The 19,740-nt window shown below is 43.3% G+C and overlaps 2 protein-coding genes and 1 long non-coding RNA gene across 11 annotated transcripts in view; 2 read left to right on the top strand and 1 right to left on the bottom strand.

Moving 5' to 3' along the window:
* LOC307215533 overlaps positions 1–6,229 on the bottom strand; it is a 43,693-nt gene extending 37,464 nt beyond the window's left edge. For 2 of the 4 annotated variants that reach the window (XR_013838546.1, XR_013838547.1), the window contains exon 1: positions 4,765–6,229. This is a non-coding gene — a long non-coding RNA (uncharacterized lncRNA). The remainder of the gene's footprint in view (positions 1–4,764) is intronic. The other 2 variants (XR_013838548.1, XR_013838549.1) reach the window with 2 other exon arrangements.
* Positions 6,230–6,654: 425 nt separating this feature from the next.
* Positions 6,655–12,129, top strand: LOC307215457 (myelin protein zero-like protein 1). Of its 3 annotated transcripts, none has more exons than XR_013838516.1 (3): positions 6,655–6,672; positions 9,868–10,064; positions 11,721–12,129. XR_013838516.1 is itself a non-coding variant. In XM_079974686.1 (3 exons), the coding sequence occupies exons 1-3, from the start codon at positions 8,690–8,692 to the stop codon at positions 12,102–12,104; spliced, it is 735 nt and encodes a 244-aa protein (XP_079830812.1). In that variant the 5' UTR covers positions 8,657–8,689; the 3' UTR covers positions 12,105–12,129. The 3 variants fall into 3 exon arrangements, 2 of the variants coding, with proteins under 2 accessions (XP_079830812.1, XP_079830813.1); XM_079974686.1 differs by lacking the exon at positions 6,655–6,672 and adding an exon at positions 8,657–8,843; XM_079974687.1 differs by lacking the exon at positions 6,655–6,672 and adding an exon at positions 8,680–8,830.
* Positions 12,130–14,936: 2,807 nt separating this feature from the next.
* Positions 14,937–19,740, top strand: part of LOC307215460 (myelin protein zero-like protein 1) — a 36,174-nt gene continuing 31,370 nt past the window's right edge. Inside the window, exons 1-3 of one of the 4 annotated variants that reach the window (XR_013838517.1) lie at positions 14,937–15,094; positions 16,183–16,376; positions 18,500–19,188. Coding sequence is in view for 1 of the 4 variants with exons in the window: in XM_079974693.1 (XP_079830819.1) it covers positions 14,983–15,094 (112 nt within the window). In the remaining 3 variants the exon portion in view is untranslated. The other 3 variants (XR_013838518.1, XR_013838519.1, XM_079974693.1) reach the window with 3 other exon arrangements.

Raw genomic sequence — 19,740 nt, 5'->3', positions numbered from 1 at the left:
GAAAATGCATTACACACACACCCCCAATCCAGAAGTAGCCTGGAATGGCTGTTTCAGTAAACTGGTGCTGAGACAGTATCTTCTACCATACCTAAAGACAGCAAGGGGTGCAGGGCAAGCCACTTAATGCACATAGCTCTAGCCACTAGCCCCTTACTGCTACAACCTCACAAAATCTGCCACCCATGGCTGCCTCATTTTGCCTAATGGTAATGCTTCACTGTAAAGCAGTGGTGGCCAAACTTGCCCCTCCAGCTGTTTTGGGACTACAACTCCCATCATCCCTAGCTAACAGGACCAGTGGTCCAGGATGATGTGAATTGTAGTCCCAAAGCAGCTGGAGGGCCAAGTTCGGCCATCACTGCTGTAAAGTGTTCTGTTATCTACCCTGCCCTCACCCCTAGGCCTGTTTGCTCTTGATGGCAATGTAGCTCTCCGCCAGATATGGATTTGGCCTATTAAACAATAGTTTGTAGCATAATTGTTCATAAATACAGCTGATACTTAATAATTGTTTCCCCCTCTCAGACAAAATGTCACTCGTATACAAATTGTACCCTTTGTCTTCTTGTAGTCACATTCCTAACTAAGGTTCTGTGTGCTAGCAGCTAAATCGGTCATGATGAATTCCAGCACCTCTTTTTTCTAGAAAAATAGCATTGGTCAGGAGGTTGCGATGATAAATTTTCTTTCCTTATTGTTCACCTGTGTGCTCACGCTCATTAATTATTTAATCTTAAATTTAAAGGTCATAATTTATTACTTTGCTTGCTTCAGTGCAAGAATGTAGCCATTTTATAAGTGTTTCACAATGCCAGCCATAACAACAAATATAACTGAAAGATTCCTGAAAGCCCTTGGCTTATGTCTTTGGCAAGATACAGATGTAAGCAATTATATAGTTATTTAACTTTAATGAAAATATAGCACAAATGGCCACAAGCCAAACATCAGTACAACAAACTTTTGCCTACTCCCTCACAACTGTTTTTGCCTATTTTTTTTCCAACTGCATATAAACTGCAAACCACAGAAATTTATCTTTGTCTAGAATTACCGGTAACTTTAAAAGCTCATAAGGATAAATCTAATGCAATAAATACTACTTCCTCCCTGAAAATCAAAACAGAGAAATGTGGCATGTTCTCACTTGATGTTAATGAATACAATATTCCTATTTAAAGATAAATAGTGGGCAAAATATTGGGCATTTTTTTAAAGTGCACAAATGGTGCAGGAGCTATTCAAGTTGTTTGGAGATACAGTACAGCTTCAGATGCCATAGATCTGAAAAGATAGCCTGCCAGGGCATGCCACACCCTAGAACATTCTGACATTAACTGTAAGACATTCAAATATTTCCTGTGCTTTTCAAGGAATTGTGTTTAAACATGTAAGTCTTTTCTTACACAGCAATTTAGTCTATTTTTTTATTAAAAAGTTTTCAGAGGAGAAAAAAATGTGCCTAAAGCAAAATTAAAACATGATAAGCATTAGTTGGCTTAATTCTTTGTGCCTTTAACGAGCTCTTTTTTTCTAATTAGGTTAGGAAATAGACACTTGCTGAAAAATGGTGTCAAGCCTTGTGGAGAGACAAGGAATTTATTAGTTTCCTGCATGTAATGCAGTAAGACTTTTTTAACTTCTGTATTTCATTAGCAAAACAACATAAGCACTGTTGGCAATGAAGTTTCCAGTGAAATATAGTAGGGGGGGTAAGCAACTGAATTAACAACTGAGTAAACAATGTTAGCCTTGTAAAATGAAGACAAAACATTGGAATGGGATGAGTTTAAAAATAGGAAAACCTTCTCATGCAGAAGCTACCAAACCATATTTACTCAAGTTGGGGTTCTGTGTAACTGGTGACACAGTGAAAGGGAGCAGAAAGCATGCACTGGTTCATAAAGTGTAAAGTGTCTGCATGGCAGCAATATAAGGCTGTCCCAATGCCCCATGAACCTGGATTTGGCATAGTGCTTTCCATCCCTACCTTCATGCTTAAATATATTTCTGTAGCTTCCAATATTTAAAGGCAGCAAAAATCCCAAATCAGCAAAGACAGGTTTATAAACAGCTTCCTTTTTCTTAGGAACACTGCCTTCCACTCGTTCATATACATGGACAGAGGTGAAAGTAAACAACATCAGGCCAGTGGTAGAAGGGAAAACTGACTGTTCAGTTACAGGCATCTTAAGAGATATTCAATACACCACAGTCCCAAGCCATGTACAGACCAATGCACTAAATTAATCCTTATCTATTTAATGTTTTGATGACACCAAGTTGCAAAATCACCTAAGGGTTGGGGAACCTGTGACCCTCCAAATGTTGTTGGACTTGAACTCCCATCAGCCCGAGTTAGCACGACCAAGAGCCATTATATTATATTGTTGCATATAACTCCAAGCTCTGAGTGGTGTGAGATTCCAGGGGTTCTAGGCGAGGGTTGTTTCCTTGGAATGAGGGACAGTGGAGACTGTGGTGTCTTTATGATATGTGGTTTATTTACACATATCTACAACCTGATCCTACAATGGAGGGACTTAACAGCATTAACACCCCAAGAGGGCCTTGTTTCTCCCATAGCCACAGCCTTGGATTCCAGCAGAAATCAGGCATGATTCTGCCTCCCAGCTGCCCAGCCTGGAGCTTTGCTTCTACCTTCTACCTCTCACACACCTAAATTCTCAACTCTGGCCTTTTGCCTCTTTAACTACCAGTGAGTTGAGGGAGGGAAACCCACCCATTTTCTGCCTGTCCCCTAAGCCACTTCCTTTGTAACCTCAGTGGCCCATACTTAGAGGGTCAGTACCTCACCAGGAAACTAGCCTGGCTATTCAAGAAATTGAATCTGTGCTGGATTAGGAATTAGAAAGGGACTCAGGCATACAGCCTATCCCCCAAACGCTTATCTCTCTCTCTCTCTCTCTCTCTCACACACACACACACACACAAATAAATGTGGTGCTGGTGAATATTGGTGAGCATTTAAAGATGTTTTTATGCTTGCTTTTATGTTCATTTTTGTAAATTCCCTTGAGTTCACTGGGGGGGGGATGCCTAATAGGTATAATTAATAATAATCGCCAGGGGTGATGGGAGCTGAAGTCCAAAAACAACTGGGGGACCACAAGTTCCCCATCTGATAAAACTACTAGATTACCCCTCTTTATTTAGTGTCAGCTTGTATTGACTGATCTTTGCTAAAGGGCCTGTGGTTTAATCATGGTAAAATTTATTTGTTCTCTAACCATTCATGTTTCAAAAATTAATTAACAGATTCTGCAAGCCTGTAGGAGAAATGTTAAACATATACCTAACAAGGTTATAAATTATGTGCTCCATAGCAGCAACTGAAACCTTGAGCTCCACAGAAGTAGGAGAATCATCAGAAAAAGCCATGTTGTTTTGCTTTGGTTATGTTTCAGTTGACTCTTTAGGCCAGTGATGGCCAAACTTGGCCCCCCAGCTGTTTTTGGACTACAACTCCCATGATCCCTAGCTAACAAGACCAGTGGTCAGGGATGATGGGAATTGTAGTCCTAAAACAGCTGGAGGGCCGAGTTTGGCCATCACTGCTTTAGGCAGTTAAAGATAAAAAGATATTCCAGTGAGGGAGCCGTTTTAGTCTGTTGCAGCAAAAATAAGCCAAACACAATTATTAAGGCAAAATGCTTTGTGGACTTCATCAGATGCATGAAGTATTGTTCTCAGTTGGCAGGAATATTTTTTTAAAAAACACGTTAGTGGGAGGTGGGTGTAAATACTGGGCTCAAATGATCATGAGATGGTTAAAATATAGTCTGTATTACATGAAGTATGTGCAAAATAAACACAGTGACCATTCTCTTGTAACACAATCTTCCAATACTGTATTTACTATGTTAATTAACACCTCTGGTGGGTCAGGAAACTGTTTTCTCTATTTAAGCGCAAGGAAGATATGCATTTTCCAATCCCAACGTGTGACTATAATAATAATAATTTATTAGTTATACCCCGCCCATCTGGCTGGGTTTCCCCAGTTACTCTGGGCGGCTTCCAACAGAATATTAAATACAATAGTCTATTAAACATTAAAAGCTTCCCTAAACAGGGCTGCCTTCAGCTGTCTTCTAAAAGTCTGGTAGTTGTTTTTCTCTTTGACATCTGGTGGGAGGGCGTTCCACAGGGCAGGTGCTACTACCGAGAAGGCCCTCCGCCTGGTTCCCTGTAGCTTTGCTTCTCGCAGTGAGGGAACCGACAGAAGGCCCTCGGTGCTGGACCTCAGTGTCCAGGCAGAACGCTGGGGGAGGAGACGCTCCTTCAGGTATACTGGGCCAAGGCCGTTTAGGGCTTTAAAGGTCAGCACCAGCACTTTGATGAAACTATGGATGAAACGAGCCTTCTGTTATGTAGAAAGGCTAAGGCAGATGAAAATAAAATATATAAAGCCCCTTTATACATGTGTACACTGTACTGAACAACCATTTTTTAAAAAATCAATCTATCCATGTTGGAGATTGTATTGACACCTGGTATTTTCCCTTTATTAAGGCAGAGGGGAAACAGTGCCCTTTTGTGCGTTTGAAGACCATTTCGCTTTTATGTAAAATATCTGAATACTACTCATTCCACACACACACACACACACACACACACACTTGCCTATATCCAGCACTCCAAGAGGGGTTGTGCCTTTTAGGAAGCCCATAACAGGCATGAATAAATTGACAAATGGCGTTTCCCCAAAATCAATTCTTCAAGGAAAGTTTTACTTACACTGACCTCTGTCTGCCATATGCTGCTGTTAAAGAGCACAGGAGCCCAGACAGGGAAGGGGTGGGTGGAAGTTGGCTATCTCATTCACCACAAGAGCTTCCTCATCCGGGAACTCGCTCTTTGTCGTCGAATTTAAACTAGGACCGTTGGAAGGGAGAATGCGCGTGGGGCACAGGGTGGTGAGTGAACGGGACCCCTCAGCAATAGAAAACGGCCAAGGAATTCTGTGAAGAGGGAGAAACGGCCACGCTCACTTCCTAGTTTTGCCGACAGAAATGGATTTGCCCTGAAATCCGGCGGCCCAGCCGGAACGCGGCTTACTGTATTTCTTCACACGGGGTATATAAAGGAACAGAGAGATTTTTCGCGAGGCGGCCAGAATTTTCGTCCTCCCCCGAACCCCCCTTCTGCGGAGAAAGGACTCTCCCTTGAGTTGGGCGAAGAATGCCGTGAAACTATTTGACTGGATAATAGTGTCCCCCGGGACGGTGGGCCAAACCATTCTTCAAAATGGAAGGGGTGCACGTGTTTATGTGAGAAACCGAGCCGGCTATTAAGTGGAATACTTGCGCAGTGCAACAGGGGCGGGATAAAAGTGAATAAGTGAGCTGAGGAGGTGTGTGTCAAGAGCGGCTCGTTGGTCTAGGGGTATGATTCTCGCTTCGGGTGCGAGAGGTCCCGGGTTCAAATCCCGGACGAGCCCGTTGTTGGAGGGGGTGGTATAGTTCCTTCCTATTTTGGGGGACGACCGCATTTTATTAATTTTGCAGCTCTATCATCAGGGCCTTGTGGGTGGGAGGAGGAGCAGGAGCGGGAGACAAGGTGCTTGGTACATAACCATGAAAGCGATCGAGCCTTCACGAGAGGAAAATGATAAATAGATAAAGATTAACAGGAGGTGGCACTGTTGAAAAACGGGGCGAAAATATTGCCTTGACATGAAGGTTGCGATGGTTATTTTTAAAACATATTCCCAAATCGAGGACTCGGGAGAAGGAAATTAAGACGCCTCCACGGAGCACGCAAGGGAAGAGAAAGGCATCAAATAGTCTTTTATTCTGATGCTCTTTTCCATTAAGTCACCTGGAACGATTGCATTTATTTTATTATATTCTGGGCTTCCTAATAAAACCGCCTCTACTAGCACAATTGTCATGAATTATTAGTACGTAGTATTAGTACGCATGCAGGAAAGGAGATGGGTGAATAGGAAGAAGGGTTTTTTTTAAAAAAAAAAAATCTTACTCCGCTTCTTAAAGTTACACAATAGGCAACGAAAAAGAAAAAGGGACGTATTTTCACATCTTAGCGCACCAGTAAACATCATAGTGCACCAGTAAATGGCACAACGACCATACCAATAAGTCCCGTGACAATGTATATTAAGTTCTGGGGCGGCGGGAGCCATGGGGGGTGGAATACATTTTTATTGTGCTCTTAGCACTGGTGGCAGGGGGACGATGACGACCGAGAAAAAAAATTAAAAAATGGGCTCGTCCGGGATTTGAACCCGGGACCTCTCGCACCCTAAGCGAGAATCATACCCCTAGACCAACGAGCCAGCCTTCTGCGGCTTCTCTCGCTGCTGTACAAGGAGTCTATGGCCGTATCTGAGAGAGAGTTTAATTTCTTTAAAATGCTAAGCAACATTAAAACATTTAAATACCTACGCGCCTTTCAAAGGTGGTTTACTTTAGGACAGTATTATTTGCATGGGGAGGGGGCGTGAATCCACACCAGCAGCACGCGCAAAATTTCTCTGCTTATACGTATTGCAGCTGCTATAGATCCTTTGCCTCACACAACGTAGTGACGTAAAGAAAGGTATTTCCTTGTTTTGATCCACGTCATAGGAACAGGCTGGCAGAGGGGGGCATTTTCAAAGCAGTAGAGAGATTTGAACGATTGGTATTAGTAACTGTATTACAATTTGATGTTGTTATAATGAGGCTGTTATTGGACTGCAAATGAAAATTAATAGAATTATTATCAAAGCAGCAGAGAGACGGCCTGAGACGTCTCATTCCAGTGTATGCAAAGTATTTAGAAGGCGCCCTTCATTGCAACGATCTGAGGACGCGGGTGCAATGAAGTGCGCTTTAAAACAACCGTATTATTATAGCTATAACGAGAAGAGAGCGACTAAAATCAATACGAGATAGTGATCTTGAAACTGCAGAACGGCATCTGTTTACTGCTAGACCTGCTGAGACCTGCGGTATCCCCAAAAGCCTTGAGTAAGCAGCCATCTTTTGAACTGGCGCCAAAACTGAAGTGTCAGCAGCGTCCCCCTCCTGCCTGAGACAGACCATTTGAAAATGAGTTGCAATATCCAGCCTAATACTTGGGAGTGAAGGTGGGGGGGAAAACTAGCACAAGTTTTCACTCCCACCATTCCACCCACCTCAAAAAGGGCAACTCAAAAGCTTGCCATAATTTTGTGACAATTTTATTTGGTAGAATCCAGCTGTATATTTTGGACTTTTTATTACTACTGCTAATAATCATCATAATAATCAGATTTATACCCTCACACTTTACTCCAAAGGAGGCCAGATCTGCAAACATATCCTACAGCCAACGTCTTTAAAAAAAACACATACAGACTTTAAAACAACCATTTAAAAAAGTTCTAAAACCCTAAAAGCAATCATCTACTGCAGTGCTTTTTTTTCTAAAATAATGTTTAGGGGTACTCTCATTTTGACTCAAGAAAATCAACATTTTATAGTTCAAATCAGGGAAAGTAAATACAGTAAATGGACAAAAGTACAAAGATTCACATAATGTTTACTGATATGCGGACCCCTGCGGACCCCCCCAGGAGAAAAGCACTGACCTACTGTTACAGTAATGATGTCAGGGTTAACGGACAGAAATTTCAGTCATCCAAAAACACAGCAAACAGGAATTATTTAATTTTTAAAATTCTCCTAAAAGTTGAGTGAGACTAGCATAGCTCACTAGGGAAGGCATTCAGCAGACAGGGGACTGCCACCAAGAAGGCCCTGCCATGGGCTACTGCAGACAGAGCAACCTCTAGTGGTGGCACCTCCAACAGCAGGAGAGGCTTGAGATGGTTGATATTTAGGTACTTGGGTGCCTGATTTATGTATAAGGTAAACAAACTATAGCTTAGAGTCCCAATGGGCCCCCCAAAAAATTTAAAGGAAAAAACCTCGATGTACATTTCCAGAATATAAGATAAAAAACAAATAAAATAAAACCTACATACAGCAACAGTGTTTTGTGTTGTGTAGGCTCCTATGATGTAATAGGCCTAGCCTGCTCCCTAAAATATCACTGGTTTGCTCGTTTCTGTATATAGGGTGCCTACATTCTGCATGGACTGGTTGCATGGCAACATGTGCAAATGGCTTTAGAAACCTATTAGGTCCATAAATTGCCATACTAGCATATATTCAACACAAAAAGCAGCGACAAGGTGTTGTTGACAAAGGACAGCTGGACATATAAAGGGCCCCATTACCTTCAGTAGCCTAGGGCCTCATCAAACCTAAATCCGGCCCTGGTCCCAAGCCATGGTGTGTGCTAACACCTTGAATTTGGCTTATGGACATTTGTTGTTTTTACCCATATGTTTTTTTTTTATTATTTATTGCATTTACAATCCACCTTTCCTCCGAGATGCTCAAGACTGTCTAAATAGTTCTTCTCTCCTTCTATCTTCGCAAAAACCCTCTAAGGCAGGAAAGTGTGCATAATGGGGTTGCAGCTGCGGCAAGGCGCTTTTCCGAAGTGCTCTCTGTTTACGCTCCTGCTGGAGCCTGGGAGCATTTCGAAGCCCTTCCCCGGAGGCTGCTTCGCCCTGACAGCGGCTCCCCTCGACTGGGCCGCGTTCTTTCCCAGCCTCCTGCCCCTCACGGCCCGCAACAATGGCTGTGAGGTGGGAGTGGGCGTCACAATGGGCGAGAAAATGTGGGCAGAGGCAGAAAGATGGGCGCCCTGTCCACGGCGGCAGCAGGCGGCGCTCCGGGAAAGCGCAAGAAGTTTGCCGCCCGCGATCCCGTACTATGGTTGGCAGTGGCTTTCGCTCTGGGTCAGTGTGAGCTCTCCTGGTATTCTCCGCCTATGCGGGTGGGGGCGGGCGGGAAGGGAACGAGCCTAGCCGCGCCCCCTTTGCTGGGGTTCCTGCTCTCTCCGGCTTTGACAAAGGGGAAGTGGTTGGCCGGTCCATAGATGCAAGATCACTGAAAAAAGATCACCGTTTATGAGCGGCAGTTCAGGATGAAGGAAGACACGAAATATCAGTTTGGAGGGCTGGCACGTTGTGACCCCTCTCTGGTTGCGCGTGTCTCAGTACCATACACCCTCGACAATCTCCTCGGTTTGCAAGGGTGCCTTGCACACGTGCTGAAAACATGCAAAGGAAACCTGCAGTCCTTATAGAATCCAAGGGGAGGGCAGCTGCTTCCCCCCCCCCTAAATCAATACAAATCTGAGGTTCTGCCCCCACCCCAACAAAAGCCTGCCCCCCCCAAAAAAAATCCTGGCTATGTCCATGCTTTGGATTGCAGCATTATTGGACCATTTTCTAGTCTACTCCTTTCCCCCCTAAAAAGTAAAATCTTGGAAACTGGGAGGTGTCGCTTCAACCTCCTGGTTTTCTGTTTTTACTTTTGGTGCTTTATTTTAAGTAACTCATGGAACACAGTAAAATGAATAATCCCAGAATTTTTATTCTTTTTTATTTTGGAAGCAGTTTGCGGTTTTGCACCCCAGTTCCTCATTGAGATTGTATACGCACTTGTAACTCAAATATCTTCAGAAATATCTTCTCAACATTCAGTTTTATTCATTGGTCAAGCTTTTATCCCACATTTCAGGAAATGTGCCAAACTTCAATATAAAATGACAACAGAGTATCAAATAAAATCAAAATTAGAAACTAAAAATATAATGAAAACAGTAATGCAGATGTTTTGTGTCTGTGGAACAAAGAGAGTTGTGATGTCTGTTACCTTTAGTAATCAGCTTGAGATGCTTTCATAACAGACAACACATCCATATATAAAAGCAAATCTTTATGCAGTTTTGTCTTGCTCTGCATATTTAAAAACTGTCATTTTGTTGCTTACAAAGGGACGCGGATGGCATCTTGTTCTTCAACAGTCGATAGCACAACTGATGAAGAAGGTTCCTCACCAACAGAACTCATTGTGGGGATTGGGGCAGATGCAAAGCTTCCATGCACATTCAGGTCATCAGAGGAAATCACCAGTGCAACATCTGTTACGTGGAGCTTTCAACCAGAGGGATCAAAGGCTCGTCCCATACCAGTAAGAGTTAATGTCTGAGGAGAGCCTCGTTTTGCATAAGAATTTGTGGTGAAAGTGGATTACAGTGGTACCTCGGGTTACATATGCTTCAGGTTACAGACGCTTCAGGTTACAGACTCCGCTAACCCAGAAATAGTACCTTGGGTTAAGAACGTTGCTTCAGGATGAGAACAGAAATCGTGCTCTGGCGGCACGGCAGCAGCAGGAGGTCCCATTAGCTAAAGTGGTGCTTTAGGTTAAGAACAGTTTCAGGTTAAGTACGGACCTCCAGAACGAATTAAGTACTTAACCCGAGGTACCACTGTATCTGTTTTGACAGCGCTACCTTAATTTTGTCTTATGGAAACAATTTATTGGTCTTGCCTCTATTTCCTCAAGATCATACTGTATGTCATACAATTTATTGTCTGCTTTGGAATGACAGCACTTGACCTCCTTTGTCCTTTAACAAATCTGCCTGTAAGAGCTTGCAGCTTGGGGTATGTAGGGTTGATCACTGACTCTCTCCTTCAGATTTATTAGAAGTTTTCTATCTCACTTTCTGCTATCGTGCCCAAGGTGGCCCTTTTCCTTTCCGCTTCACTGCATGGCCATCTCTTGATATCTTAGGTCTTAGAAATGGTAACTCTATGAATGTGGGGCAGTGTGTCTGAGTGGAGTGATTTATCAGGTGAAACCATATAGCCTCTGGAATTTGCTGACAGCTGCAATCCTGGGCATATATATACATAAATTTTGTATTGTTTTTTAAACAAATACAATAACCATTAAACACTTATCCAGCAGCACAACTAATGGTGTTTGTTTATGTATACATACTTGAGAGTAGGGCTATGTGCACATTAACAGCTTGAAGTAAGGTCATTACTCCCACCCCCCTGCATTTCAAATCACTTTTAAATGTTGCTGTTCACAACAGAGGGTGCAAGCTCCAATTCACTAAATCTATCATCTGCACATGTGCAACAGCTGCCTGAAATATACATAGCTTAACCATGGTTTCCATATTCTTATTGGATGAAAACTGGGTTGAAGGAAGGCACACCAGACAGGAATATATCACCAGAAGTTATGGGAGGCCTATGGACTGTGGCAATGTCATGTTTAGGGAGGTCCTTCATGTTTGAAGTTTTATTCTCTTTTTAGTGTTCTGTTGGGAGCCGCCCAGAGTGGCTGGGGAAACCCAGCCAGATGGGCGGGGTATAAATAAAAAAGTTGTTGTTGTTACTTGGCTTCAAATAACTGTAGTAGCAGCATGCTGGAGCCAGAGTAAGTAGTAAAGTGTACACAGCCTGAGCTCCATTGAACTTAGTGAGACTTACGGTACTTCAGATTGAACATGCCTAGGATTCGGCAAAAAGTAAGAGAGGCTTCCAAAATGTAACAATAATAAAGTTTGGTGGTTTGGCTGGCTGCATCTGGGCGTTACCCTTTGTGAATCCACTGAAGATCAAGCTTAGAATCCAAGTTTTGTGTAATCAATCCTCGAGGTGTTGGAAACATCCACTCAATGTTACTAAAGCAGGAAGAAAAGTTAAGTGTTCATGCAAAGTTAATCATGGTTTGATTTGAAATTTGTATCCTGCTTCTCCAACAACTATGTTCAGCTCAAAGCAGCTATTAACAAAGTTACTGTGTTTGTTTTTATGCTTACAGTTTTTCTATTACTCAAATGGGAGGGAATATAATGGAAAGAATACACAATTCAATGGTCGAAGTACCTGGGATGGAGATTTTTATAGAAAAGATGCATCCATCAAGGTAGGAAACATGCAACCTATAGACAATGGCACTTACTTCTGTGATGTTAAGAACCCACCAGACATAGTCACTGAGCCAGAGCAAGTTGAAGTTAGAGTTTTGGAGATAGAGAAAATATTGGGCCCTGGAAGAGCAGCACCAACCCCTGCAAGTACCACAACGGCAACGGCAACGGCAACCACAGCCTCTGGAAACATTTCACTTAATGGAGTATCATTCTGGCTACTTGTCCTTCAATTCTGCTGCATTCTAGCATCTTTTCAAAGCTATTTGTTCTGAAAATAAAGTACACTTCTTAAGATTATTAGGAGTGTTCTCCAATTTATTATTATTATTACTACTTTAATTAATTGCCTACCCTTTATTCTAAGGTCCTGGGGTGGGTTACAACAATTTAAAATACAACAGTAAAGATTAACAGTAAAGATTAAAGATTCAGAATTACAAAAAAATACCATCACAAAAGATAGGGTAAGTCTTGAAAATATATATTTGAGGTGTCAAAGGCCTGGGCAAAGAGGTACATCTTCAGCATTTGCCAAAACGTTGTCTGAAGTTGTCAGACAAACCTCTTTGAGAAGGGAGTTTTAACACTGCACAGCTGCACAGTTATGTTATGACTTTGGGGCAGGGAAGTAGGCAGTATGCAGAGACCCTTCTAACCTCTGGATCCAGCAAATGTTGAAGTGTAAGTAATGCTAGGGAAACAAAAGCCATTAAGAGAAACAAAAGCAAGTGGATCAGTGTGAGATGGTAAATTTGTGCCCCCCCCCAAAAAAAACCTGTATGGTAGTTAGAAAAATACAAAGGTGAGAACTGAAAGTGGGAGAGAGTCAGAGCTTCACTTAAGAGAAATGTTTGATTTCTGTTTGGATTCAAGGCTGTGGGTATGGGAGAAACAAGACCCTCTTAGGATGTGAATACTGTAAGCTCCTTCATCGTAGGCTCAGGCTGTATATATGTGTAAATAAACCATATATCATAAAGATACCACAGTCCCCACTGTGCCTCGTTTCCAAAAGGAAACACGAACCCTGGGTAAGCGTCTGGAACTCCTGGAATCTCGCACCCTTGGATACTGGGGGTGGCATGCAACAGTTATGTGGTATCAGCAATATAAGCATTCAGGACACAATTCTTTGTTTTGTCTAAACTTCTCTTTATGGGTTGGAGTGTTGTGTCGATCACATTGCAGTGCATGTTAATCTCAAATAACACACTGTGACCTGTGATGGGAGCACTCTCTGTACAGCTATTAATAGGACAGAGGACTAGGAGAAGTCTATTCTCCCAGCACAACATCTGAAAGGCATTCTCTGGAGCAGGCTGTGAAAGAGGCAAAACAACCTGGAGAAGCTAGTCCATTGCACCTCAAAGTGTCTCTTCATGGTTGGACTGCAGCAGACCCAAAATATATTTTACTATACTCACCACATTTCTCCTAGTGAGAAGTTATAGGGGCACGGTGCTTACCCAGGTTTGATATGCTTATGCAGCAAGTCACTGGCCTTACTGGTAATTTGTAATGGTTGCATTTATTCTATGTATATACAGGGTGAACATAGGCAGAGGCACAACTAAAACACTCTGACCAACAGGAGAAATCCACTGCTCCCACATCAGATCTTGTGAGAGGAAAACAGCCAGCATCTTAAGACACTTCTGCAGATTCAGCTCTGTGTCCTTTTCTCATTATCCATTGAACTGTCATCTCTTGTGCCTAGGACTATCAATATCAATATCCCAAATCTCCCTAAGTACTTATATGGAAAGGAGAGAACAAATATATCAGTGTCAAAAGGGGGCGTGGTGGTGGCTAGAATTCCAGGCTTCTCTAAAAGTTGTCATTTCACTGAAACTTACATCTCCTGCCAGTACTGAAAATAAAATATGGGGGTTTCCATAGTAACTTCATGCTTGTGAGTCAAGATCTTAAGCCCACATTGCATGTGATTGACTTTGAAACCCAAATATAAAAATGTAGGTTGAGGTAGAATGATGGAGGAGATAATCTGGAGACTAGAAGCTGGTCTGTAGGCCAGTCTTCAACAGCTGTCACTTGATTATGCACGACCAACGTCTGCTCTTCGGCAGCATATATGGTATCTGTAGATGTTTTTTTCCAGCGTGGCCTCACTGCCTTACACATTGACAAGCTTTATAATACAGTGGTACCTCAGCTTAAGAACTTAATTCGTTCTGGAGGTCCGTTCTTAACCTGAAACTATTCTTAACCTGAGGTACCACTTTAGCTAATGGGGCCTCCTGCTGCCAACACGCGATTTCTGTTCTCATCCTGAAGCAAAGTTCTTAACCTGAGGTACAATTTCTGGGTTAGCGGAGTCTGTAACCTGAAGCGTCTGTAACCTGAGGTACCACTGTACTCTGCACAACCTGGGAATGATGACTTCACAGTATGGACCACATGTATCGGGGTGGTATTGTTTCCTATAGAATTGTGAGGGATTGAACCCTTGGTCCAATCAATACACCAACCAAGTGTCAGGATCGCAACTGCCTATCAGATTCTTGAAGAATATAAACATAAACATTGCATTATTGTTTTCAGTCTCTGGGTTCAGATTTTCAGAGTATTTTTAACGACTGTCTTCTGAACAGGTATGCAGTGGCTCTCATGTACCACACAGTTCTTCTGGTACATTGTTAATATATAAAGCATGAGGAATACTCAAGCAAACCAAAGACTGCTTAAGCAGTCATCTAATTCCTCGACTCTTTTCCTATACTATGATTATTTACATCATGGCAGGAGGCAGCTTTGAAGTAACATCAGTGTGTTTTAAAACACAAAAGCAATGAAATAACAGCAAGTCATCAAGATCTTCCCCGAAGGATTTCCCTACCAAGCGAAAGATCCTCTTTGTTCCCTAGCTAGTGGCGTGTACTAGTGATCAACAGGCATTCTTCTCTGCGTCTGGGTCATTTTTATGAGCCACCTTTCGGAGTTTCAGCGCCCACAACTGCGCGCACGATTCGAGGGCAGCAAAGGGCCTCGTGCTTTGGGCACTTTGACTTTCGCGCCAGCCGGACTCGGCGGCGTCGCTTTGCCTCCCGCTCCCCCCCCCCCCCCCAGCAATGGCTGTGAGGTGGGCGGCGGCGCAACAATGGGGCGCAGAGGGTGTCCGGAGGCAGAAGGATGGCTGCCGCCTCCACGGCCGCAGCAACCGGCGGCCCGGGGAAGCGAAAGAGCTCTTTCCCCGCCGGCGCGCCGGCGCTCTGCCTGGCGCTGGCTTTGGCTCTGGGCCACGGTGAGGGCTGCTGCTCTTCTCGGTCTCCGAAGGGGGCGCGCGGGAATGGCGAGAGGGCGGGGCGAACACGTGGCCTGGCCCCACCCCCTTTCCTGGGGTCCCTGGCGGGGAGCAAAAGTCGCTTTGGGCGGGAAAAGAGGGGTCGCTTCGACGGGGGGAGCAGAGGATGGATTGCGGGAAACCTTAGTACGGGGGGTTGCTTGGAAGGGGAAATCACTGGATGAGGAATTACGCTGGGAAGAAGGCGGCTTTATGAGCAGTGGCAAAGAGAGAAAGATTAACTAATGCTACGGAGGGATCTCACACTTGGTTGTGTGGTGTTGACGTTGCGGCCTTAGTACCCTCTCGGAAGCTTGTGATCCTAAACAGGCGTGCGGGGTCCATTGTTTCCAACAGGACCTACTTCAGAGAAACTGCTTTGGATTTCATTCTACACCTATTTTTGTAGAAAGTAAAATATTGGGAACTGGTTACTTCAGCCTTCTGGTTTTCTGTTTTTAATTGTAGTGCTTTCTTCTAAGTTATTCCTGGAGCACGGCAAGGTGTATGACCCCAGAATTACTTTTTTGGATGCATTTGGTGGCTTTGCACCCCAGTGCCTCAGCAATACTGTATTTGTACTTGTAGATCAAGTCAAGGACCTAGGAATTGCAAAGATGGTACTGAGAAGCATCTTCAGCCTCATACCTAACTTACCCCTCTTCCTTAAGTGTCTCTTCAGTTGGAGCAGTGAACCTCTGAAGAGTACAACTTAGCAGTTCTTATAAAGTCCCAATTTGATCCACTGTTGATTGGGCCGGGACATCAAAGGAGCCAGTCACTCTAGAGAGGAAAGCTCCAGACACTGGATTTCCCTGCCTGATGTCTGAGATGCCATTTCAGAGGAGATATAAGTGTACTAGACAGAAAAGTCTACATGTACAGTAAGTTGGAATATGGTGTGGAGAGGACAAATCTGTTTAACATATATGCTGCCATGTTTTTTATACTCACTAATCTCCCAGAGTGTCATATGTCAAGAGGCTGGAGACCTCATTACTCTGCACAGCTTTGTCTGGCTCTACAGTCTTATTTTATTGCTTTTAAAGGGGCCAGGATGGCATCTTGCTCTGCAGCACCCGAGAAGACAGCAGTTGCAGTATCTTCACCAACAGAAATCCATGTGGAGTCTGGGAAAATTGCAAGGCTTTCATGCTGGTTCAGAACATCAATGATGATTAGTGCTGCTACATCTGTTAGCTGGAGCTATCAAGCACTGGGATCAAACAGTCGTCCCATAACTGTAAGAGCAAATTTCTGCACAAGCATTTGTGGTGCAAGTGGGTTACATGTTTTGAAACTACCACCACCCTTTGTCAATTGTATGAATGTCTTGTAGAAATTAATTGTATGTCGTGGAATGACAGCACTCAGTATGGACAAAGGGACAGGGGAGGCATACCCCTTTTCACTGCTTGAGGCGAAATGCCACCAGCAGGAAGGGACAGCAGCAATTGCAAGTTCCGGTGAAATCTTGCAAGATCTCGTGAGATTTCTCTGGAAATAGGCACCATGGCTGGTGTCACTTCTCCACCAGTGGTGGAAGTGGTGGGACAGACAGGCTGCGCATGGGGCACCACCTTGGTCACACTGGATGGGTAGGCCAGCCCTACCAAGGGCTTGTCCACAACCCAGAACCTGCCTGTCTCTCCACCACCCCACCTGTATCCCAGTGTTGTCTCAGACCTTTCAATGTGGACATTTTTTAACCCTAGCTGTTCAGGACTTTCCAAGGATAATAAAAAAAAAATGCCACATTAAAACAGGGGAGGTTCCAAGACAACACTGGGAGCTCCTACATGAGCACAGACAGGCAGGTTGAAATCCACATTTTTCTCTAGTGCGGACAAGTCCTAGATTTTGCCCATTGGCATAGCCAGAGGGAGAGCAGGGAAAGTGCTGCTCTCCCCTAAATCAAGTAAATAAATAAATAAAACTTAACTAAAAGTAGAAATTGGTAGAAAGATCTTGACAGATTTTCCTGAGCCCTTGGGGGCTCAGAAAGTAATTTAAAACCACTGTTGTTGAGACATTTCATTGCAAATCTGCTACTAAACAGAGCCAAACAAGAGGATGGTGACAGGTGGGTGTCATGTCCCCACAGCACAAATCCTGGCTACGCCCATGATTTTGCCTGTCCTCAGATATCATAAAGTGAAGCCTTTCATATGTTTTAGAAGACATCTGAAAGCAGCCCTCTTTAGGGAAGCTTTTAATGTTTAACAGACTACTGTATTTTAATACTTTGTTGGAAGCTGCCCAGAGTGGCTGGGGAAACCCAGCCAGATGGGCAGGGTATGTATGTATGTATGTATGTATGTATGTATGTATAAATAAATAAATATCATTATCATCATCATTATTAATCTCTCTTCTCTTGGGCTCTCTCCTTTATTTATCACAATTCTTTACTCTGTCTCTGTAGCCTCTTAATGAATTTGATCTTGCCCCATAAAGCATAAACCATAAACAACCCCAATCCCATGTAAATTCAAGGGGACTTACTCCCAGGTAAGCATTCATAGGAGTGCAATCTCAGTCTCCAATTTTCCCCACCCACCCTTCCAGTTGTGTTTCTGCTTTGCCTCCTTTCCCTTTCAATTAAGCCTCCTGCAGAATCTTAGGGATGATTGCTCATCATTTCCCCCCTTTCTCTTTTTAAAGGTGTTATTGGAAGATTTCTATCCCACTTGTAGCAGCCAAGCTGGCTCTTCTCCTCCTAGGCATGTGGAAGTACTGGATAAATGCAAACCTTTATGTCTTTGTATATGTGTCTGAGATGAGGGATGTTTCAATCAAAACCAAATCTCTTCTTGAATCTACTGCCTTAGGCTGTGCATAGTACCTGAGAGTAAGCTCCTTTGAACCCCATGGGATTTGTAATGGAAAGGGGAGGCTAGGGGAACCTGCTTATACCCTTTCTTGCACAGCTGCCTTGCCAGAAAGACCTGTTGTGAATTAAACTATGCAGCAACAATGCCACCATACCCACAATTAATCCCAACAACCCCCAGGCAGGATGAAGTCTTGGAGGTCAAAGCAATTTCATCCAGTGTTATGCTGAGATGACACACCTTGAACTTTTCAGCCAGATGCCTCTCAATATATCCAGAAAAAGCAGAAGTAGCACCCATGGGTTTAGTGCAACCTGCTCTTTCTCTCACAAAATGCCACTCTTTCAAACCCAGACAAAAATAAAGGCTGGCGTGTCAGGTGGCTACATCTGAGTGTTCTGCTCTCTGTAACTACTGGAAATCATGCGTAGTTCTCCATGGTGTTGGAAATATATCCACTCAATGTTATGAAGGAGGATGAAAATTAAAGCTATAAATGCAAAGTTACATGTGTTTATTTCTGTTATTACAGTTTTTCTATTACTCAGATTGGAAGGCATATGATGGGAAGAATACACAATTCAGTGGCCGAAGCATTTGGGCTGGAAATCTTTTTAACAATGATGCATCCATCAAGATAGCAAATATGCAACCAGCAGACAATGGCACTTATTTCTGTGATGTTAAGAACCCTCCAGATATAGTCACTGAAGAAAGGGCAATTGTAGTTAAAGTTCTGGAGAAAGAGAATATGCCTGCAAACTCCGGAAATATTTCATCCTGCTGGCTACTTGTACTTCAGTTCTGCTGCATTCTAGCCTCTTTGACAAACTACTTGTTCTGAAAATAAAACACACCTCTTGGGGCAATTAAGAATGTTCTCCAGTATCTCATTTATCTGGACACTTAGCAATGGGGTTGAGAAGGAATTGGGATGAGTTGCAATATGGAAGACAAATAATATTGCCCCGCTGAAATAGCAACTAACTAAAACAGGCATAGGGAAACTCTGGCCCTCCAAATGTTTGGGACTACATTTCCCATCATCCATGACCACTGGTCCTGTTAGCTAGGGATTATGGGAATTGTAGTCCCAAACGTCTGGAGGGCCGGAGTTTGCCTATGCTTGAACTAAAATGTACTAAAAGCTCATTCCCCCATGGCAACTTTAATCCTAATAAGCAAATGAAAATTTTGCAGCACCTCCTTCTCTGCAGGATGGTTGTTTCTTAGTTATGAAGCAACCACTGAGATTGTGTGTGTGTGTGTGTTTATACATGACTTTGACAACTAGATGGATGGATAGAATAAAGAGAGCATTTCAAAAATGCCCAACCAATTGCAATGCTGTCCAGGGGTCATTTACCTTTTACCTTTTCCTAGATAAACATAACATCTCATACACTGTTTTCTGAAATCTATAGTTATGTGCAGTGCTCTTTTTCTAGAAAAAGGGATGCCGAAACTCACCATGAATGGCTCCCTTTTTCTCTTATAATGGCAACAGCACCCACCTGAGAGGTGCCGGAACTGAGTTCCAGTGAGTTCCAGTGAAAAAAATGCCCTAATTATGTGGTATCAGCAACATAAGCATGCCAGACATAATTTCTGCATTGTTTCTGTCCAATTTTCTCTTTTGTTTGAAGTGTTGTGTCTTTCACATTGCAGTGCATGCTAATCTCTCATAACGCACTGTGACTTGTGAAAGGAGCTTTCTGTACAACTATTAATAGGACGGAGAACTAGGAGAGGCCTCTTTTCCCAGCATAACGT

Source organism: Podarcis cretensis, assembly GCF_951804945.1.
Source record: "Podarcis cretensis genome assembly, chromosome: 4".
In the NCBI taxonomy this organism is placed as follows: Eukaryota; Metazoa; Chordata; class Lepidosauria; order Squamata; family Lacertidae; genus Podarcis; species Podarcis cretensis.
Note: the sequence above shows the minus strand (reverse complement) of the source record. Positions and strands in the feature narration are given on the sequence as shown.